The sequence below is a fragment of the Cygnus olor genome, chromosome 5 (assembly GCF_009769625.2).
Source record: "Cygnus olor isolate bCygOlo1 chromosome 5, bCygOlo1.pri.v2, whole genome shotgun sequence".
Classification (NCBI taxonomy): domain Eukaryota; kingdom Metazoa; phylum Chordata; class Aves; order Anseriformes; family Anatidae; genus Cygnus; species Cygnus olor.
The window spans coordinates 47,450,912-47,472,690 of NC_049173.1; the positions used below are offsets into that span (position 1 = coordinate 47,450,912).

Consider the following 21,779-nt stretch of genomic DNA (forward strand, 5'->3'; position numbering starts at 1 on the left):
TAAACATTAGAGAGTGCCTTTCTTTACCCATTTTTTTTTAATTTTGTTAAATATGGAGGAACAGCAGAGGCCGTCACTTTACTTGATGGCAGTTCTATTTAAATTTCACCTCTTGTTTCAGGGGATGTTCTTCAATGTAGAGCCGAAGGCTCTCAGATGGGAGTTGCTCTCCCTCCTCTCTTGGAAATTATCTCACATTACAAGAAGTCAAAGACTCCCAAGGCCCTGGTACTAGATAAGCTATTGTTTGTTATAGCCAAAGGTATAATTTGTTATGTGGAAGACTGCTACTCATCACTGGTGAGACCACACCTGGAATACTGGGTCTAGTTCAGGGCTGCCCCATACAAGAGGCATTGAGCTACTGAGAGTGCCTGAAGAACAGCCACAACTGATGGAGGGACTGGAGCATCCCTCCTATGAGGGGAGACTGAGAGCTGGGCCTGTTCAGTCTGGAGGGAGCTTGGAGGATTTTATCAGTGTCTATAAAATACCTGAGGGAGGGTGCAAAGAGGTCAGAACCAGGCTCTTTTCAGTGGTGCCCAGTGCCAGGACAAGAAGCAATGGGCCCAAACTGGAACAACAGAGGTTCCCTCTAAACATCAGGAAGCCTTTCCATGCTGTGCATGGAGCCCTGGCACAGGCTGCTCAGAGGCTGTGGGGTCTCCACTTCGGAGATCTTCAAAACCTACCTGGACGTGGTCCTCAGCAACCTGCTCTGGGTGGCCCTGCTTGAGCAGGGAGGGGTGGGACCAGAGGGGCCCAGAGGTCCCACCCCACCTTAACTATCCTGTGATTGTGCGATTCTGTGAAATAGCTGGCTTCCAGGTTCTGCTCCTAAAGCCCTTTCTACAACTCACTACTATATTGGATTACTATTAACTGTGAAGCAAAAACCAGTGCTGTTTACTGGCTTGTAGGCAGTTTCACAGAAACTTTTTTTATGAGGTACAAATAGCTGCTGGAAAGCTGGACTAAAGACTTATGTTGTTTCTTTCTACTGACCCTGAAAAATTGTTCATTACCTAGCAAAGTATTTACATAACTGCTAAAACATCTATGAAACTACTAAAATAATTTAACTACTAAAATACACTGAACAGTCTCCTACTACCATTCCTAACTGGATTTAACAGCAATTATTTCACAAGCCCAGGAATGGGAGCAAGGGAGCCAGAAAGAAGATACAAAAGACACAAAAACATTTTACTGAGTAGTGGTAATTGTGAAACTTTATTTTTTGAAGTCACAGAAGAGGGTAGAACATTGACACAGTGTTGAATGTAAATTACCAACCACAGTAGAGTAAGTGAACAAGATAAAAAAACAGCTTAATACATTTTATACAAGAAAGCAATTGGTACAAAGGCTGAATTAGAATCATGATTTTCAAGGTCAGGCACACACCTGTTTCGTCCTTCAGAAGCTCAACCCTTACAGGAATATTCAGTTTGGAATGGTTTTAATTCTGGACAATGGTAGCCTCTAAATGCACCAAAGCCTCTCCTACTCTGTTGCATTAAATAGCTGAATCAAGAAATTCTGAAAATGCATATTCGAGGTATTCAATCAATTCCACACTGCTATTTAATACACAGGTTAATTTATCATCATTCAACCTGACTTTTACTACCTAGTCAATCCTAACCTGAACTCTTATCACTAATCGAGAAGTGATTCAAGGGATTCAAGGTTTAGTTATGGATGAATCATTTTTCTAAAAACATTTTACTCCAACAATAAAGTACATTGTACTAGAAAGTTCATTCAACTCTAAGTAATTTCAATTACATTCCTATGGCTTTTGAGCAAAGAAGCAAGTAGTTTTACTGTATGTACACATATCGAACATCAAGATTTAAATTAATTATTTATTAATAGCCTACATTCACTGTGGATTGCTAAGATTTACATCCAAAAAGCATATTTTATTTACACACTGTTGATGTTTTTAAGAAATGAAATAAAATCCTATCTGTTTAGGAATTATGATCTATCCCAAATTAAAAAAAAAAATACATTTAACACCACTCTTTTAAACATTTACATTTACAAAAACAGCTTTGTGCCAATTATACTTACTCTCTAAGAATGTAAAATTGCATTGATAACTGCACTAACTACAATTAGACTTGAAACATTTAAAACCTGAGAGTCAAATCTAAACTTTTTTTTTTTTTGAAATCCTACAAGCTAATATGCCCTATGTTAATTTACATATGGATTGGTCAGTGGTCAATACAAAAACAGTGCATTATTTCTGCAGCTCCAAAAGAATATATCACTAGTAATGTTGTTGCAGTAGTTTGATAAATGCCAGGCCTGTCAGCTGCAGTAAGGCTTATTCCAAAGTCTCCTTTCCCACACACTGTATCCAATCGAATAATGAGAGTCTTTGGCCAATTTCTATGGGGGGTCCTTTATGTAAGCATATACTTGCTTAAGTATGCATACTGGATCTTTGTTGAGGTTTCCTACCTCAAACATACACCCAAGTGTTTTAATATCTAGAACATCACAAAAAAACACAGGAAGAGGCATATAAAGTTAGAAATACTGGCCAGAAAACATCCAAAAATCTAGTGAGACGTTTTGTATCATTCCCCAGAGTGCTTTCAAAATTAGCATAGCTCTGGAGCAGTACTTACTGTATTACTAAACATTGTGTACTTTACATTCCCAGAGAAATAAATTTGTTGCCCTACCAGGTACACTGCATTGCATGATCTAAAAAGCAATGACACCAATAAAGCCTGCGGAAGAGAAGCATCACACACCACGTTACTTCGGTTTTGTAGTAACCATTTTACTTCTGCACTCGGAAATATTATGCCCGCTTTTCAGTGAAATTGTCCACCCTACTTCCCTACCCTAATTTCTTGTTGTATCCTCCAGAAACTGCTTGATCAAAGGCATCTCCCAGGAAGGGTTTGATAAGGATTTCCCCATTCTAGAGTTGATTTCTACTGCCTTCACAGCTTTTCTCATGTAGATAGCTGGCCACATGTAGTATTGGTCCTTCCAGGCTGAAAGAAGGAAGACTGCAATTGCTCAAACTCTACAGTCAGCCTTGATTCCCAGACAATCCAACAGGCTTGTGTTTAAATAAATTTACAATTCCCTGGGACTCAAACTTACCTCAGCTGAGCACTGACACTGTTCAGCAAAATAAGCTGATGAGTATCTGTAGCTCTGAAACAGTTACTCCTGCATTTCATAGAGAATGATCTTTGCTATTTAATATGAAATCATTTCATTAGAGCTTTGAACCTAGCTGCACCATACACAAAGATATTCAAGTCTACTTATGTCATACCCACCTAGTTATAATTTCAGAACTAGATACGCATTACTATTTCCCCTCACCCACCACTAAAATAATGTAAAACTGACTCCCAGCATAAGATTTTTTTCCTGGGTTTAGAATTTTTTTTTCTAAGGCACTGGCATGAACAAGCACACAGGTCCATTTATATGGAAACAAAAATCAACAATGTGGCAAACGTGCTTGTAAGTAGTAAGAAAAATGTGATACCTTCTAATTTACATAACATTTTACTACTCACTGTAGCACATACTTTCCAAAAAAAGAAAAAAATTCCACTACACTAGTTGAGTGTGATGCACTGGGTTTATATTACACTAGTGGGGTGTGATTCACTGTGTGTGCGTATATATACATATAAATATTTTTTTTGCATTTTGAAGAAATTACTTTTAAGGAAGTCAATGAAGGTAAATAGCCACAAGTTTTGTCATTCATTGACATAAAGCAGCAGATACTTTGAAGAACATTCTACTATCAATACATACCAAATCAAACCTGTCATAGGATTTGAGTTTAAGACTTGATATGTTTTATCCCTTCCATTCAGGAAGGGAAGTAGACTCAAATAATTATAAGAAAGGGGAAAAAAAGAGCAGGGGTATACAAATTAAGGGAAAACTGCAGGAGTTAGAATACACATACCTTCATGCAATAATGCTATACTTCATCCCTAGAAACATACGAGATTTCAAAAGACACCCTTTGTGGAAATAAATTCTTCCAAAATATTGGAAAAAAAATCATGAAACATTCAAGCCACTGCTAAGGTTTTCATAGATGATCAATAGGATTGTGACTCAGTTTCTTCACCAGCTATTGTTTGGCAAGCCTTGCTTTCATTCACTGTTCAGAACAGTCCCCATTCTGACAACAGGAGGTTGCTTTGCATCAATACGACAAATCACTTTGTACAGTTTTTACTGTGGTTAAATAAACCCATGATTTCAACCATTGCTTTTTGGATGTTCTTTCCAAAGCGATGAGAATCCTTAAAAACAAACAAACAAAAAAACTATGAGTACAGTCAGGCAACAGTTATCTTTTAAGCAAAAAAAGGAATTTAAACATTGTGTAATTTTAGAACTTCAGGATTTAAACCACAAAAATTCTAATGCTATATAAATTAATTCAGGTTTATGCTATTGCTGTCTGATGGGTTCTTCATTATGTATTTGCTTCTATACAGAGAAGTGAGAATCTCCTTTTGAAAACGTGCTTATAACTATGTATTATGACGTCAGAAACAAGACATTTATTTTATACATGAAGATTACGTAACAGCTGATTTTCAGAAGACAGAAGAATATTCAGAAAGTGTATGACAACCTAGTAGTTGTGAAAAAGCATGAAAACATTTTTCACTTGAGTTTCTACCAGAATCCTGAAACTATTACCATTGAAGAATTACATAAAGTACTGAAAATGAAAATCACATTTACTTAAGTGCAAACAAACTCTTCATGCTGTCAGATGAATGGTACAAGGAAGAAACTAAAATTACAAATATAAATCATTAGCTACATTATAAAACCTACTGCAGAGACAGCTTAATATCAAGGCCAGGCACATGATGTGCTGCCTTCTCTGTATGGACTTTTGCCTTGACTGATACTTAAAATTACAGGGAAATCTAATGTATAAACTAAAAGGCACCTGAAAAACAATTCGAACTATGTAAGAACACAGTCGTATTTTCTAATCTTTAATGATTAACTGAAGACATCGAGATCTCTCGGACAAGTTAAGGTCAAAAGAGGAAAACTAGTTCAGCAATGTGATCCTGCCAAAACTGAGCATATCATAAGACAAAGAGGAAGGATGAATCAAAGCTCACTCAATAAATGCTTCTGAATCAGCAGGATAGTGAACAGATGACATATACGACATTCTAATAGATGGGTGTTACTCTGATAAATTATGATAATTATGTTTCCCAAGCACAGTTTACAATTTATGGGTCAACTTCTTTCAGAACTACTTAGACCAAGTAAATTCAAAGAATAAAGAGCATACATTTCATTATCTTTACAACTGCAGCCAAAGGCAAATCAAACAAACTATAACAACAAAAAACAGGAGACACCTATATTACTGTTTATGGGACAAGTATGCGTCATTTCACATAAATTCCAGGAACTACACCCGCGTAAAGATGGCCTTCCTTATGCCTGAAAGCATAAGTGAAGTAGCATATGGTTTCCTTGATTCATAAAGCTATTAAGTTTATAAAAGTTGAGAAAAAAATTAACATACAGCATATGTCAACCACAAAAACAGGTGTAACAGGTGTCAAAACCCACAGTGTAACAACATTGCAAGTATGACTAAAATTTTTAGACAATGAGTAGAATAGTTTTACAAGCAGATATCTGGACAAATTCATTAAACCACAGGAAAGAATTGTCCCTTACTGTCTCGGAACAAGAGATTTTGCTGGAGACATGGAAATGGATAGAATTTTCATCCAAGATAATGTAAGAAACACCATAACCATCATCAGCCACCTAGAGAAAGAAAGACAAAAACAAGTGCTAAATTTTTTCCTTCATTTTCTACACAATCTTATACATAATTACACAACTCTCACTGTGCAGTTTTTAACATCAGTTGCAGTTTTTCCTGAAGCAAAAATTAAGCTTTAACATTTAATCCAGCGTTTCTGAAGACTGCTTCCACTTAAAGAAACAGCTCTGATCTCATTTGAAGAGTTTGAAGAACATGGAATTAACAGAACTGTCATATTTCCAACATTCTGAAGTTTCAGATTTTGAAATACAGTAGTTGTTCAAAGAACTTCTATCAATGTCTGGTCCTAAACAGCTATACAGCTTCAGTCCTTAAATACAAAGGAATATATATACACCTAAACATCCTGTTTCATGGAATCACTCTGCAGATGTAAAAAAATATAGTATATAAACATGGAGTATAAAGCCTTTTTATTACAAGAACTTTCTCAAAGGCAGTCATCTAACATGACAGCAGTTGTACAATTCTGAACACCCATATCATGAGCAGAGCTCTGGTCAGATTTAAATATTAGCAGCATTACCTGTCCCAAGTTTCAGCCTGATGTTATACTACGTATACCTAGTAAACATGAAGTATCCTGCTGCCACCCTCCTCCCTCTGTTTCCTAAACCAAAGGGTCTTTAACCTCATCCTTCCAGCTCTTTGCTGCTGCTGAGCAGTCTGATAGCCTTCTCGCTATTAGTGGTACAAGGCCTTGTTCTACTGAACACTTTAAAAAGACAAACCAAAACAAAACAAAAGAACAGGGAAAAACAACAAAACTAATAAAAATAAATAAATAAAACAGCCATTGAGGAAAGTCTGATGTACTGAATCACTGGACTATTCCAGCATAGCAAAGCAGAGTTTTTGGAAGGATGCAAGAAACGAAGGGAAATATATAAACAGTGATATTTGGAAAGGCTGACAACTGAAGGAGGAAAAGAAAAAAGGAATGAAGAAATAGTAAGAAAGAAGTCAATGTAGCATTAGCAAAAGCAAACGGAGAAGATAACTGTTAGAAATTGCAGCAGTCAAAAACTGTTTTACTGTCGGACAACCCCTCATTTTCAGACATTCTAATAAGGACTTAATCTACTACAGCAAGCAGCATTACAATGATCGAATGGATGCTTACTAGGAGGAGCAACATTACAATTCATTTAAATTAATTCCAACTTCAAGAGCTTTTAAAAGTATCAGAAACAAACCTAAAATTAAAAAGAAAAAAAACACCAACAACAACCAAAAAGAGACCATAAAACTAGCTTCCATCTTGAAAAAACAACCAAAATAGACTAATTATCTTAATTTCTAGGAGCAGTCCTGTGATCCCTCTCACTGTTCTTTTAATACAAACGCTTTTGGAAACAGACGAATTTAGTCTATTGCCTGGTAAAATCTACTTAACAGACAGTGTTGACAAATATTATCAACTGTCACATTCAAATCCTGGTAGAAAATACTACAGCAAAGTCAGAAGCTCTTTAAATTTCTAAAAATACACTAGTTTCTTTAAAGACTATGAAAGTTGTAGAAAGCCTTTTTTTTTTTTTTAAAACCTAGCCACTACTCGCATTTAGGATGGCTAGCATACCAATTTAATTAGCTTAATTTGGAAACAAAGCATGAACATGTTTTTAATTAATCAGGAAATAAAGTGAAATAATTACTTCTACAAATGCCAACCTTAAAATCTAGTTTAAGTAATAAAGCATTTGTCTGTAATAATAGCCTGGCATAATAAATCTCTGGGCATAAGTGATGTGATAAAAGCCCCCAGCTTATCAGAACATGGAGCCCTGTACCGCATTTGGCAACTGTGCATTTCCTTAGGAATAATCCATTCCATAATCCCTTGGGGCAAGGAAAAAAAAGATGTTTTTTCTAAGCACATCCACATCTTAGAAAACATTAAACACATACATTTAAAAGCATGTGCTGCACTTTTAGTGTGCAACACTAAGGTATTACATCTTTGAAATTTTTAGACTGAAATGAAACTTTTTCAAATGGATACTTGTATTTAGCAAACATACTGGTCCAAATCCTCCACCACTGGACAGCATCTCAGGGTTCTTCTTCAGATCAATATGTTGCTGTGGTGTCTGACTTGTTGACAGTCTCCAAGGCTCCGACAAAACCTTTGTTAGACATGAAAGGGATGCAATCAAGTACAACATACTGCTTAAGAACATGCAAGTTTAAGAAATAATCAAGACAAGTTAGTAAACATTGAATAAGCCAGTATTAAATATAACTCCAGTTCACGTTAACGGAACAATCAATCAATAGGGTTAAAAGAAACAACTGAACCTATCCCGATATGCAGGCCATATATGAGGTCTTGATGTCAATTTCTCAAAAAATAACAACATTTCTTGCAGCAGAAATGCTATTTCAAAACAGAAAAATCTTGTCTATAACCTGGTAAACCCTGTATACCAGGTCTCATTAATAAGACCAAGAATGGCAGCATTCAAATCCCAGTGAAATACTATGGTAAGTCATTAAGTTTGGAGAATCTCTAACAATATATAGAAGTTTCTTGAAAGGCTGCATAAGTTGTACAAGGCTGCTTTTTCTTAACTTAAAGCAGGAATACACTTATTTTCCAAAAATGTACAACTTTTTTTTTTTTTTTTTAATAAATCCCAACCTTAAAACCTGGTTTAATAAAGCATTTGTCACTGTAATAAACAGTGGAAAAAAAATCACAATTAGTGATTTAGCTCACATTAACTTATAACAGTTTTTTTTGCCACAATTCCAATAAAACATTAAGAGAAAACATGTTTTCTGTTGTAATACCTTGAAAACATGCAAAGAGCCACAAGTAGCCAGTATTTTTTGTAATACATATTACATCTCTCTTGCAAACCTCTATAACATATATATAGCATTACTAAATGCCCATTGGTAAGTGTAGATACAAAGCAAAATGAAACCAAGTTGTAATCTACCAGTAAACATTAAGCAATGCTATCTAAACACTTACCTTTTTTTCTGAGGAAAACTGGAATTATATGAGTATGTAAGCAGATACCAGAAAACACTAAGTAAACACGAATTATTTATTGGTGTCTATTGATTTCAGTAAAGATCACTTACTTCCTTAAGAAACGGAGAATCTACAGAAAGGTACTTGGAAACGACATAGAGGCAGAACAGATGGCGGTCAATGCCAGCACCAGTCATGGCAAGACGATATAAGTGCTGATGTTTGGTAGCTGCAAGCCGGAAGAACTTAAGCTTATTTTCATTCTAAAAATGAAATAAAGATGAAGAAAATCAGGTAAGTGAACTGGATTGAGGGTGGAGGTACAGTAATTAAGTTACAGCAACGGCTCTTGAGCCTAGAGCATTTAAGGACAAAATACAAGACAATGCAGGCAACTAAGACCAAATACTAGAATTCGCTCACTTTTCAACCTCACATATTTTATTTCAGTATTAGCTATTACCTGCTGTAAGCAGTGCAAAATGAAAATAAATCAATATTTTAAAAGTGATATAACCATAGGAACAAACACGATTACAACCGTAGCTTATTACTTTGTATATTTAGCTTCTTAGAAAGCTATAGAAAAGCAAGTCTCAACACAACTTAAGAAAACCAGGAATTTCAGCAGCTATTTTAGAAGGCTAACTGACAACAACGTATGAACGTAATGCACAGGCTGAAAGAAAATATCAGTTCCAAACTCACTTTTAGACAGCTATTTTAAGATTTAAGATATGGAAAGCAATACTGAAAATATGGCAACCTGTCACTTCTTATGTCCAGCATCACTGTATTTTATGCCACAAGGCATTCAACCCTCACCCCCCAATAAAGTTCCTTAATGGGAATCAAGAGTTCAGGTTCAGAGTGATGCCACAATTACCTGAAAACAATTAGCATAAACCTGTAAGACATACGGAAGGTTTGAAAATAAGCGTTCACTTACTTCCTTGGCTCACTAAACTACAAAGAGCCCAGAGTATTTAATTTCCCTCCTAGAGAGGGTAAGTAATTTCTATGTAACTGGCTACATTCAGGTAAGTGGAGATCAGAGCAGATCCCGATCATAATTTTCTGCAGCAAAATAAAGATTAGCAGGTTGCTAGCAATAAGCTGGAAATTATACATAAAGAATTAGTAACTTCAAACTCTAAACAGTGTTTTCTTTCCATTTTAAAGGAGTAGTTACACATTAAAGATCATCCAGGATAACTCTTTTTAATCCAGGTCCACAGTAGCAATAATTGGCATTTTTTAAATTAATTTTCTAATGAAATGGTATATGACTATTCAATAATTTTTGGCTATTACCAATGTTGACAACGTATAACAGTCATTTCCAAATATTCACTTCTAAATATATATACATCAGCTAATAAGAAAAAATAAGGTTAAACTACAACATAGTGTTTTCCTGCATGAACATTTATTCATAGAATCACTGAGCTGGAAAGAACCTCAACTGTTCATCTACTTAGACTTCTCTGCACTAAGATCAGATCAACTAAAGCTCCTTCCTGAAGGACCATTATGTAACTTACTTTAAAAGAAAAAAAATCCATTTTGGGCTTCTGACTATTTACTTCCCTACTCATTATCCTTAGTAGCAGAAAATGTTTCCCTAATGTGTTTTGTGCCAAAATTTAAGTCCATTACTTCTTGGGAAAGAGAACAGATTGTTCCCATCATCTTTGCATCAGCTTTTTTATCCACTTGAGGACAACCTGGCTCCCTACCTCTTCCCACTAAGTTCACTTCTTTAGACTAAACAAGAATAAAGAAGTTCAAGTTCTCCTCGCAGATCCTGTTTGGATCTTTGTTACTTTCGTCTGGACCCTCTCCAGTCCATCCATACCTCAAGTGTGGTGTCCAAAGCTGGACATACCATGCCAGCTAAGGCCATACTAGGGTGAGGAAAAAATACAGGGGAAAAAAAGACTGATAAAAATAAGAGTGCAAGACAAACTAAACTGAGGGCTGACATTTTCACAATGGCATAACGCTGAGCGTGCTACATCAGTGCTGAGTTACTGATTATTATAGTCCTAGATCTTTTTCATTAGAACTTCTACCCATGCAGATGGAAACTCCCTTTGCATTTGCAGATTTTTCTAAGCTAATGATTTATTTAGTCTACTCTACCAGTGAAAACCATGACTATCAGTAGACTAAAGAACAGACTGCCATCAAGATGACTATCCTCCACACAGACTGTCCTGCATCCTTCCATTTTGACAGCAAACATCTTTAACAGCATTGCCCAAGTTTTCAAAACCAAGCAGCTTTCCTCTAGGCCATCAGATCACAGGAAAGACTAAAAAGCCCACTGAAATCAAGATATGACAGCAACTACTTATTTCCTATGAATAATGTTTGCTTCCCTATCAGGGAGGAAAGCCTAACTGGTATGGCACTACTTGTACAAGTAACAAAGTCACAAATAATCACAGTTTTCTGGAATTCAGGATCTGTGAACATTGGCATTCTGGTGGTTACTGCCATTCACCTTTGGTATAGCCTTCAATTCCTGTCATACTAATGGAGGATTCAGACAATTATCTGATGCTACACTTTTTCCTCAAAACAAAGGCATAGCTCTTTCTTTAAATCTTTTAAAACCATTCAGGAGCTTGTACGAATAAGTAGCGATAGCCATGTGACTTATGAATTGTATTAGGAAACAACACAGTAAACTTACACTTTCATTTGGGTCTTCCATGGTTCGAACAAAATTGCATGATTCAACAGTACATGAACGGACGGTTTCAGTCCTGCCTTCTCTGAACAAGCGCGTCATAGAGGCCTCGTATGTTAAAGAAAATTTTCCCATGTCCTTTAAATTTGAAAAATAAGGACTTAAAGGTTTAGTCAAACGTAGCCCCTCTTTCTTAATCAACAATAAGGTTCAAGGTAAGCACACAGGATACAAATCATTCCAGAAATTAAACAACGTTAAGTTTTTAGTAGCCCATTAACAGTCTTATCTACAGACAATAAAAAAATAAGATTAATAATGGGATTTGATAAACACTAGTTGAAAACCAAACCAGCAAGGATTAACAAGGACTACACCATGCATTTTATATCTAGTCTTTTTCAGTCTGTTATAAACAGAAACCAATTAAAAAACTAGCAAAAACCTACTAGAAAGTTCAGTGGCTTCCTAGATTATGTACCATAGTTGTGTTAATTAGATGACTGTGACATCCTTAAGAATATTTTCAACCCAAAGTTTAATAGGATGTAGATGCATGGCAGCATGGGGATGAAAAGCATGTGAAAGAATGTGATTCAAGGATATGAAAACTGAAAGTGATCTGCAAAATCCAAAGAGTGGCTTCTGTATTTTCTATAGATCTGCCCAACATACAGATTAGAAGCTAACAAATTGTAAAAGCTTATTTAACACGTTAGCAACTCTTCCTGATCAAAATACACATCAGAACAGACCACAAGTCTGTTCAGCTTAAAATAAAGAGGATGGGTGGTTAAAAAAAGAAAAAGGGGGGGAAAAGGGGGAAGAAATGAAACTATTTGCCATACAGCCACCCTAAGCAATGGTAACAAAGACCATAAATGGTGATTGCAGCAAGGGAATCTGGATGCTTAGACATTCCATTTGGAATGCCATTAAGAAAGTTAGAAGAGCTAATGACAATAAATAACAAACATTGACAGCTAGAATGTAAAAAAAAAAAAGCCCCACATTTTGCTACATTGGTGTTTTCTGAAAACAGACTAGAAAAAGTGAACTAACAGGAAAAAAAACAGGCAGGCACTTCTATTAATCTTCTTAGGGAATGTCCATGACTACCCAATTAAGGGGAACTTCCAACTAAAAGATAAGTTTAATACCATTTAGATAATAACACTACTGGAAAACACACCTGCTAGAATTTTCATATCTACAAAGTATCTAGAGATAGAACAACTAACGGGAAGAGAAAAAGCTGCATTAGCATCAATAAGCCAACCTTTGGACACTGAATTTCCAGCAAGTAATCTGTTTCACGTTTCTATTAACTTCCGTTGAATGACCTTGCACAAGCAGTGCGAAGGTAAAGTACAGCGTACTTTACACAGCCACGTGTTTTAACCACAACAAACAGTTGCGTACTAATAGTACACAAACATACCATTCCCAATTTAATGAGATTCTATAATCTAGACGTCCAATCTTGACAGTTTGACTAGATGATCTTGGAGGTCTTTTCCAACCTGAATGATTCTATGATTCTATAAGCCAGAAGCAGTCTGTTCTTCTTACCCGATAGTGAGCAAGCTGCAGGGCAAGTTGAACGAAGGCATCAGGGCTGGTTTTTGCTTTCTTTATTAGTCCCTTCCCAAAAACATCAAAATAAAATGAATGGAAGTCCACATCATCTGCCAGAGCTGTGGCAGTGCTCAGAGACCTCTCAATCACTTCTTGGCACTACAATAAAAAAAGAAATTGCTTACCTATATGCAAATATGGACATATGCATGCATTAGATGGCATCTAAGAGTAACGTTGAAGAGCAGCACGCATTTTTAACTGACACATAAGAAATGTTGCCCTTCTGCATGCCATGAACATCACTGTCTAAATACTCTTCCTTTGGAGAAGCTATCTTTGCCTGAAAGTTAAGATTCAAAGAGCTTTAAAAGAGTTTTAAGCCAATACTCATTTAGAGCCCAAAATTGGGCTTAAAAAAACAAAACAAAAACCCACATTATAAGACTGTTCAGATCACTAGAATATAAAAGAATGACTTAAAGAGACAGAATGGCAATGGTTGTGCAGCCTCCAACCTAGTGTACACGCTTAATTAAATGTATCACCAGCCATTACCTTTTAAATTAAAACGAAATAGGATTACAGCAGTTTGTTTTGAACTCATGAAAAAAATTAAAGAAAAAGTCTTCTATACAGAACTTTCAATACATAAAAGACAGCTAATCAAAAGGAAACATTACACAAGCACAATAATGAAACCACAAAAAACTATAGCCGCAAAAAACTATATGGTAGTACAGTTACTGTTTACAATGGATGGTCACTTGTTTTTGATATGTTGCCAAGAAAGAACATTTCTAATAAAAAGTTGAAATTTCCTGGCCAGAATTTTAAAAAGGGGGTGTTAAAAACCCTGACATCATTTTAAGTAAACTGGGTAATGTGAAATAATATCTTACAGGGCTCAAGGAAATTCAAGCTATTTATAAAGTTATCAGTAATTACTGAACTGATTTGACTGCTCAGGAAAAAAAAAAAAAAGGAGCTCCTTCCCCAAAGCACTATCTGTTCCGTACTTACTTCTTCTGGAATTTCCCACTGTAGTTTGGTAGGAATAGGAATATTTTGATTGGTATCTCCTTTGCAGTGTCCATCCTCTGAATAGCCCAGTTCAAGATACTCAGTTGCCATTACATTCTGCAAAGACACATTTTCAAAATTGTAAATGTAATATATTACTATGAAATTAGGATTTAATTTTGAAGTCAGTATAGTACAATTTCAATACACAGTGAAGTATAGTACACAATCTATTTTCAAAGAGTGAGGATAGATGCTTTCCTATTACTTTAAGGGATTCTTGCCTGTCTTCTTAGCAGGAAAATGTGAGGTATGTACAAAATACCTGACTGCTGCAGTACATTTTGTTAGAGGGTACCGAAATAATCAGTGTTTTAATTAAAACCCCACCTTCAACTTAGCAGTAGTAAAAAAGAAGTCTTAGAGTCTTATTTCACAAACTTTGTTCAATTTTGATTTCGAGAGAGTTTCTGCAAGGTTGTTATCTGTCACAACTTGTTCGTAAAAAAAAAAGTTTATTTCAGATTAAGTGCGTATCCTTGCTAAAATTTTATCAGAAATATTTCATTCTCTTTAAGATTTGCATCCTACTCAGTGCTTATATATATGCACTAGACCTCTTGGGTGAGGACGTGGAATGTTTTCAAGATGGACAATACAACGTGAATAACAGGATAAAAAATTTCTACCTTACATGATTTCAGATGACATCCTCAACGTACAAACACAAAGCAGATTTCAATCTGCTCAACATGGAAAGTAAAAAACTTGACAAAAGTTTGTTACATGTACATACATATTTCCAGTCTCTTAATTTAGCTTTCTCACTTAGCTGACAGAACGTGCCAACTATGAAAAAAATTGTTACATTCTACAAAACATACAATGTATAAAGCTAACAATAGATAACTTCCTAGGAAGCTGAATTCTTCTCAGTTTATTTTGGGCTTTGTAATTCTTAGCAGAAAAGGGAACAACTAAGAGTAAGTACAAACAAATGAACTAAGTACATCTAACGATTCTCTGAAAAGTAACTTTTCCATTGCCCAGAAGAGCTGGTCTGAACTAGACAGTCCAGTCAACCTCAAACGAGTTTTGACATTCTCCCCTGGTTAGCAAATGCAATTAGGACTTTTTGTTCTTACAAATAGATACTCTCAGATAATAAAATCAGGACATGACTTGGGGGCATCATTCAGGCCTGAGTCCCATTTGCACAAATATACAATGAAATCAGAATTAGCTAATATTTATGAGTGATTGAGTCATAACTGTTTATAGGATCAAGCTTCAAGAGGAAAAAAACATTCAAATAGGATTTCAGGCAATAAACTATGCTCATGATGCAGAAATCTGTCAAAAAGCGCCTTCATCCCATTCATTGCAGTGAAACGAGGTAATTAAAACAACACATCAGTCTACACCTCATAAAAAATGGCTTAGAGGAAAATTTATACTCCAGCTTATATCTAAGTTTTTAAAATAAGCGTGGGGTTTGGATAGCACAAGGAAAGTTAAATGCTTCAGGAGCATGCATATATGCACCATAAAATGCTGTGTCAAACAGGCAACAGTTCATTTATACAAAATATTATGAACAAGTTGGATGGAATGCCGTATCGCTTTTCTGTGAATGCATCTGTTCTCATTAAATTGCAATTAAGACTAATTTAAGGCACAGCAACTTTCTAAGCATTTTTAAAAAAAATCTGTGGTTGCTGTGTAAAACTGAAAATAGGCTAAACTGAAACAGGTCCATAAGTACTCATCAGCTCAATAAATGCAAGAGACTGAAAACAAATTTGATAATCTTCAGAGTTATTGCAAGGACCACATAACATTATCTTCTACATTCATTTTTTTTTTTTTTTTTTTAAATAAAACACTTACCTCCCACAGGTGTCCAACAATAGGAGCATCTGCCCAAGAATGCTCTGCATTCAGACCCACTCTGCCATTTTTGAATACTACAAGAGTAAATGTTTTATCAAACCACCTACAAAAGAAATTGAGATTACATTATGGATTTTTATACTTCAGAAACATTTTTAGACTGTATCTTCATCTCTGTCAAAAAGACATTCAAATGCGTGTTTTCTTTTGTTTGGGTTTGATTTTTTTTTTTAATAAACAGACAAACTTATTGGCTTAGAAGTTACTAACTCACATATTAGCCACGTGAATTAGCAAAATTCTAAAAATAAGAAGAGGTTTTCCATAGAATTGATACTGTACCTGTCATAACATCTGCCATGTATTAGGGACTTTGCATATGCATCCAGTGACCTCACTGGATCTTCCTTCCTGTACCCTTGCTCGATGTCATCCAATGTCACAAAAAATGCTGCTTTTTCAACAGCATCTAGAGACTGCTTGTTCTTTCCACGGCTAAAATAAGTCTGTCGAGCCTTAGCCCATGGTATTCTGCAGAAAGAATTTGGTTTACAGCCAAGTTACAAAAATCAGTCAATGTTTTATCACTCTTAAAATCACTACACAACATTTCTCCTACTTTTATCAAATTCAAAGCTATTACTTCCACTACATTTAAACTACATCAGAAGGGGAAGTTCTAAGAACACAGATATAATGCAAACCTAGGAAGCAATTCAATATCAATTCCAAAGGGATCTTACAGCACATTTCCAGTGCTTGAAGGGGGCCTACAAAAAGCTGGAGAGGGACTCTTGACCAGGGAGTATAGTGATAGGACAATGGTAATGATTTTAAACTAAAAGAGGGTAGATTTTGATTAGACTTCAGCAAAAAATGCTTTACTCTGAGGGTAGTGAGGTGCTGGAACAGGTTTCCCAGAGAAGTTGTTTATGTTCTGTCTCTGGATGTGGCTTTGAACAACCTGGTCTAGAGGAAGGTGTCCCTACCCATGGCACGGGGGTTGGAACTTGATTAACTTGTAAAGCCCTTTCCAACCCAAACCATCCTATGATATCATCACACATGCAAAGCTTACTCTTCAGAAGTTCAACATGTCTGCTGTACCCAAAACGTATAGCATAGATTATCTACATTTAATAACTGAAAAAATAACTGATCTTGCACCTAGAACCGAGTACATCCTGCTTTATTTTGTAGGTGCAAGTCATGAATATAGAACAGCAGTTACTGAATTTACATCCTCTATCTTAAATTTTAGGATATTCTTTAAGATGCCAGCAAGCCTCAGAGCAGATTTAAGCTTTAGTTCAACATGCTTAATACCGTAAAGCTTCAAATTACTATTCTTACAGCAAACAATTAAATCAGAGTTCCCCAGCTCTCCAGCTAAGTATAAGGAGCCTGTATACAGCACTGACACCGCAAAGTTACTTTTAACTCCCTGTCATTACAAAGGACTCTACAGCTGTTACATGTCAGCAATATACTTCTTAATATATTAATTTTAAAAAAATGATAATAGCCATACCTATCTCCTGCAGTAAGAGCTGCTAGTTTTGCTTCGCCAGCCTGAGGCTCTGAATCATCATCAAGAATTCTTTGCATTTGCTGTTCAATTTCTCGAGGTTTCAACAGTCTACCGTCATGGTACAGCCACACTTTGAAGTAACGCCCCTTATGGTACACAACAATGTGCTTGCTGTCTTTCACATGCTGGAGAGTATCTAGAATTGTAATCGCTTACGTGAAAAGAAAGCTGAAGGCTCAAAATACCAATAACACACTATATAACATCAAACGCCTACAGTATGTACCAGTTAGCCACAGCTTGCTTATTTTAACAAAGTAATAAATAAAATGTGGAATAAGCAGTACCACTCCCACACGTTTATTCAGGATTTTAGTACACAAAGATTGCTGCACGAAACAGTCAAATACCCAGATTTGGTAATCATGTAACAGTTCCATGGTGGAGACAACTAAAGCAACTACATCTGCATTTCTGTATCCGAAAAGTAAGCAGTACCAGTGTAGCCTGATGAAGCAGTCAGCAAGAGAACATGCTGAGTAAGTCCGGCAGAAGGTACTTCTATGTCCATAAGCTTTTTTCATGCTTACCCTGACACATGCAGATGGAATACTACCTCTACAGTCATGAAGTGTCATGTTACAGTAGTCAGTGAAGCAGAAACCTAGGCCATAATTTGTCCTCACTTTAATTATAAATAGAAATCCAATTGGGATAGGCCTAAACCTATGTCATGAAGGCACTGTGTCAAACCTCAAGAGAAGGTTTGTAAGCAGCCAGGAAAAGTCCTCCTTTGATGAAAACTGTTCATTCAGTTCTTTCACTACTCCAGAGAACTGTTTACATTCTTATACATCTGAGGAGACCAGTTAATGAGATGGTAAGGAAAGCAAGCCTAAGTCAGGATTCTGAGAAATTTGAGAAATGTTGCACCAGGAAAGAGTGCTCAGAGCACTCGAAGTATAGAACTCTTACTAAAGTATAGAACACTTAATAAAGTTTAGACAGGTATGCTCCATCCATTGATGAGAAGCATTTTTGTGCTTCTGTGAGCCTATGATACTATTAAAGAGCACCACTGCCACTTGGAAACAGCAATCAAACTCTAACATGCAGATTCATCATGTTATGGAAGGCATTTTAAAATAAAAATAAAAAATGAGGACCTGGAGTTACCCCAGAGTTACATGACTAACTTCAACAGGCAGAGGACCTAAAGTGAAAATGAGAGGGCCTAAAATGAGAGAGGACCGAAAGTGAAATGTGACAAACACTGCCTTTTTTTTTTTTATCTATAGGCAGTATTAATGAATGCACACATCTGCATTCCCTCAAGATGTATTCAACTTCTGTTGTCTGTAATGAGAGCATGTGTACACCTGCAATGAGAACATACACATGAACCATCACTTGCAGATACAAACGTTTTTGGGGCTGAGCTAACAATTGCTTGTGGTGATCACAAACATATTTGTAGTGTCCGCAGTAAGTAGAAGTTGCAGAAACAGACTGAGGTGAAAATGACCCTGTCGTAATTCAACAGGTGTCTCCCTCTATTCAACACTAAGATGTGAAAATTTAGTTACTCATCACTTAGGATAATCAGACCATTATTAGGGTTAGGGTAGGGCAGGAGCTCACCACCACCACCGTATACATTTTCTTAATGCATAACAGAGAAAGTTTTGGACAATCTCCTTATTACAGGTGATTTCACTTACCTGGTATCTTACAGTGCATACAAAGTGTCAAGATAATACTGGCATTGAAAAAAAATGACAGGACTAAGATTGCCTCTAAACCATGTAAACAATACTGTTGCTCATATTGAAAAGAACGCATTAGGATGTTATTGTGAATAATAAATAGAAAGGAAAGAAAAAAAAAGATGGCAGATTTTAAAATAACTTAGATAAAAGAACACAACTTTCACAAAGAAAAACAGAGATAACAAAAGGAACCTGAAAGAGCAGAATGGAGAAAAGTAAAGGTTACGCACAAATTAAAAACATGGGGCAGACAATTTCTTGAAGTCAGCTTTTAAAGGAAGAAACAAAAAAAACACTGAAGTTTCAAAATTACTCTGAAAGAAAAAACATCTATACACTTTATGGAAATTCATTACTTCTTGAGAAACAACACTATTGGTGTCCTGTCTTTCAGATCCTTACATGGGAAAATAAGATTTTAGCAGAAAATTCTCCCCAAACTAAATTCCATGATGATGTTTTTTCTCCTTGGATGGTCCTGCTTACCTGATTCCACTCCTGGAATACGGGACGTGTTAAACATCCGCTCCCACTGAGCTGAGCAGAGTGGAACAGTTGATCCCATCAGAAGAATCTGCACCACAAATACACATTAAATTGTAATTTGTATACAGTTAGCATATTAAAAAAGGAAAGAAAAACACAGTCTGGTTAAAGAAAGGCTGTAGAATGATAAGATTTATAATGCATCTGTTTTTCGTGTTCCTCATCTTGACCTCAACTAAATGTGGGAAGTTTCATTGACATTCCAGCACCTGCATTTCCACATTCCCCCTCACCTTATCAAAGCTCTCCCTTCAGGGGGCATAACTAAAGCCAGTTAGCATCAGAAATCCAAGGATCTCTCTACGGTCAGTCTGGATGCAAAAGATACACGTGCGGCAAGCATTACCTCTTCACTTCTTTTGTTCCTATACAGCCAGAAGGAAGTTTGAAAAGTTCCAATTTCTCAGACATGCAGTTGCATACAATTACACCCCTGCCATGATCTTCAACAGAACTCCTTAATTGCTTTAACAATATTTATTCACTACAGCACACAGTCACAGAGCAGAATAGAAATTCAGAATGGGATTCATCTTGCCTATCTCTGCTGCCTAGAAGTCAGCACAACCCTCCATAGGACTTTCGTGTCATCTATACTTAGGCTACCACTGGCCCACTCTTAGCCTCAGGGTCCACCCCTTGCACTGACAGCGTGTACACAGTCAGAACGGTATGAGGTACATATCTAGTGTAAATCAAGTGTTCCTACATTTCTTTTCAGAGATTTTTTTTTTTTTAAGTTTCTCTAGCATCATTGTTGCATCAGGTTAAGAAACAAATAAATTCAGCTACACACTGCAGATTTTTATTTCCCACCTTGATAAATCAAGTAAATACATTCATCATATTTGGCAGATTTACTAAGCTAGATAATTATGAGCAGAAATCCAAAAGAATACCACAAAAATACAGCAAACAGTATGGCATTCAATGTAGCATACAACTTATTTCAAATGCTACTCCACTTAAAACTCATCCTTAAAGCCAGTATTAGCAGGAAATACAGAAATGTTTTCCTAGGAGATCTTCAGACTTCAGTGGCTTGGAAGTACCATTACGTGCTTGGTACATACCAGTAATTTGTGAGGTGGTATACTTAACATACACGAGTGGAAGATTCTATTTTCTTTTGGGCAAATAGGTACATCAGTTTCAAATACTTAAGTTAGTTGGCATGACAGAAGCCTGCATTTTTGACAGCTGGTACTTTCTGCCCACATGCAATTCAGGTGATAACCAACATGTTTCGAGATCACAGATTTAGCTGCATCTTACTTATTGTTCTGGCATAAGACATTCCTCTCCTTTCCCGTTCCAAAAAAAAACCTGATCAACTTCTTACAGGCTGTGCTGGAAGAGATCAAAAGCCATTTAAACTTTTATACATACTGGCTTGATTTCTTGTCTGTCCAGCTTTTTCCGGTAGAGCAAGATGGCATGAATAACATTACCAGCTCTAGCTGCCTGTAGGGTTGTGGGAGATAAATAAAGGAAGTCCTGTAGAACACAAGAATCTTAAGTTAATTATCACCATACTACACTGGGAAAAAAATACTCAGTACTTCTCATTCATTTTTTTCTTACAGTTTATTCTGGTCAGTAAAGAAAAGGCTTTAAAATATAATGAAGTATGCTAGTGCAGTGACTTGATGACTTCAAACTTAAATTTCTTCAGTAGTCAAAATCTCCTTAAACAGCATCAGTCTGAAAACCTACATGACAGCTATTAATCATCCCAAATACGACTATTAAAAATTTAAATTCAAGATTGCAGTATTTCCTAATTTTGTTTTTAATATCAAGGTCTTTTGCAAATGTCTGTATAGGAAGTAAAATTGTAAATAAGAACACGCAGCTGTGTTACCAATGAAGTTTTACATTGAGATTTTAAAGATTGCTTG

The 21,779-nt window shown here is 36.1% G+C and overlaps 1 protein-coding gene across 5 annotated transcripts in view; it reads right to left on the bottom strand.

Moving 5' to 3' along the window:
* Positions 1-1,214: 1,214 nt before the first annotated feature.
* CPT1A (carnitine palmitoyltransferase 1A) overlaps positions 1,215-21,779 on the bottom strand; it is a 40,763-nt gene continuing 20,198 nt past the window's right edge. For all 5 annotated transcript variants that reach the window (XM_040558209.1, XM_040558213.1, XM_040558210.1 and 2 more), the window contains 12 exons: positions 21,268-21,375; positions 19,819-19,906; positions 17,564-17,759; positions 16,375-16,563; positions 16,030-16,135; positions 14,140-14,256; positions 13,111-13,275; positions 11,542-11,676; positions 8,951-9,103; positions 7,879-7,983; positions 5,740-5,832; positions 1,215-4,316 (listed from right to left, as the gene is read on the bottom strand). In XM_040558209.1, coding sequence (XP_040414143.1) covers positions 4,230-4,316; positions 5,740-5,832; positions 7,879-7,983; positions 8,951-9,103; positions 11,542-11,676; positions 13,111-13,275; positions 14,140-14,256; positions 16,030-16,135; positions 16,375-16,563; positions 17,564-17,759; positions 19,819-19,906; positions 21,268-21,375 — 1,542 coding nt within the window. In that variant the 3' untranslated portion in view covers positions 1,215-4,229. The remainder of the gene's footprint in view (positions 4,317-5,739; positions 5,833-7,878; positions 7,984-8,950; positions 9,104-11,541; positions 11,677-13,110; positions 13,276-14,139; positions 14,257-16,029; positions 16,136-16,374; positions 16,564-17,563; positions 17,760-19,818; positions 19,907-21,267; positions 21,376-21,779) is intronic.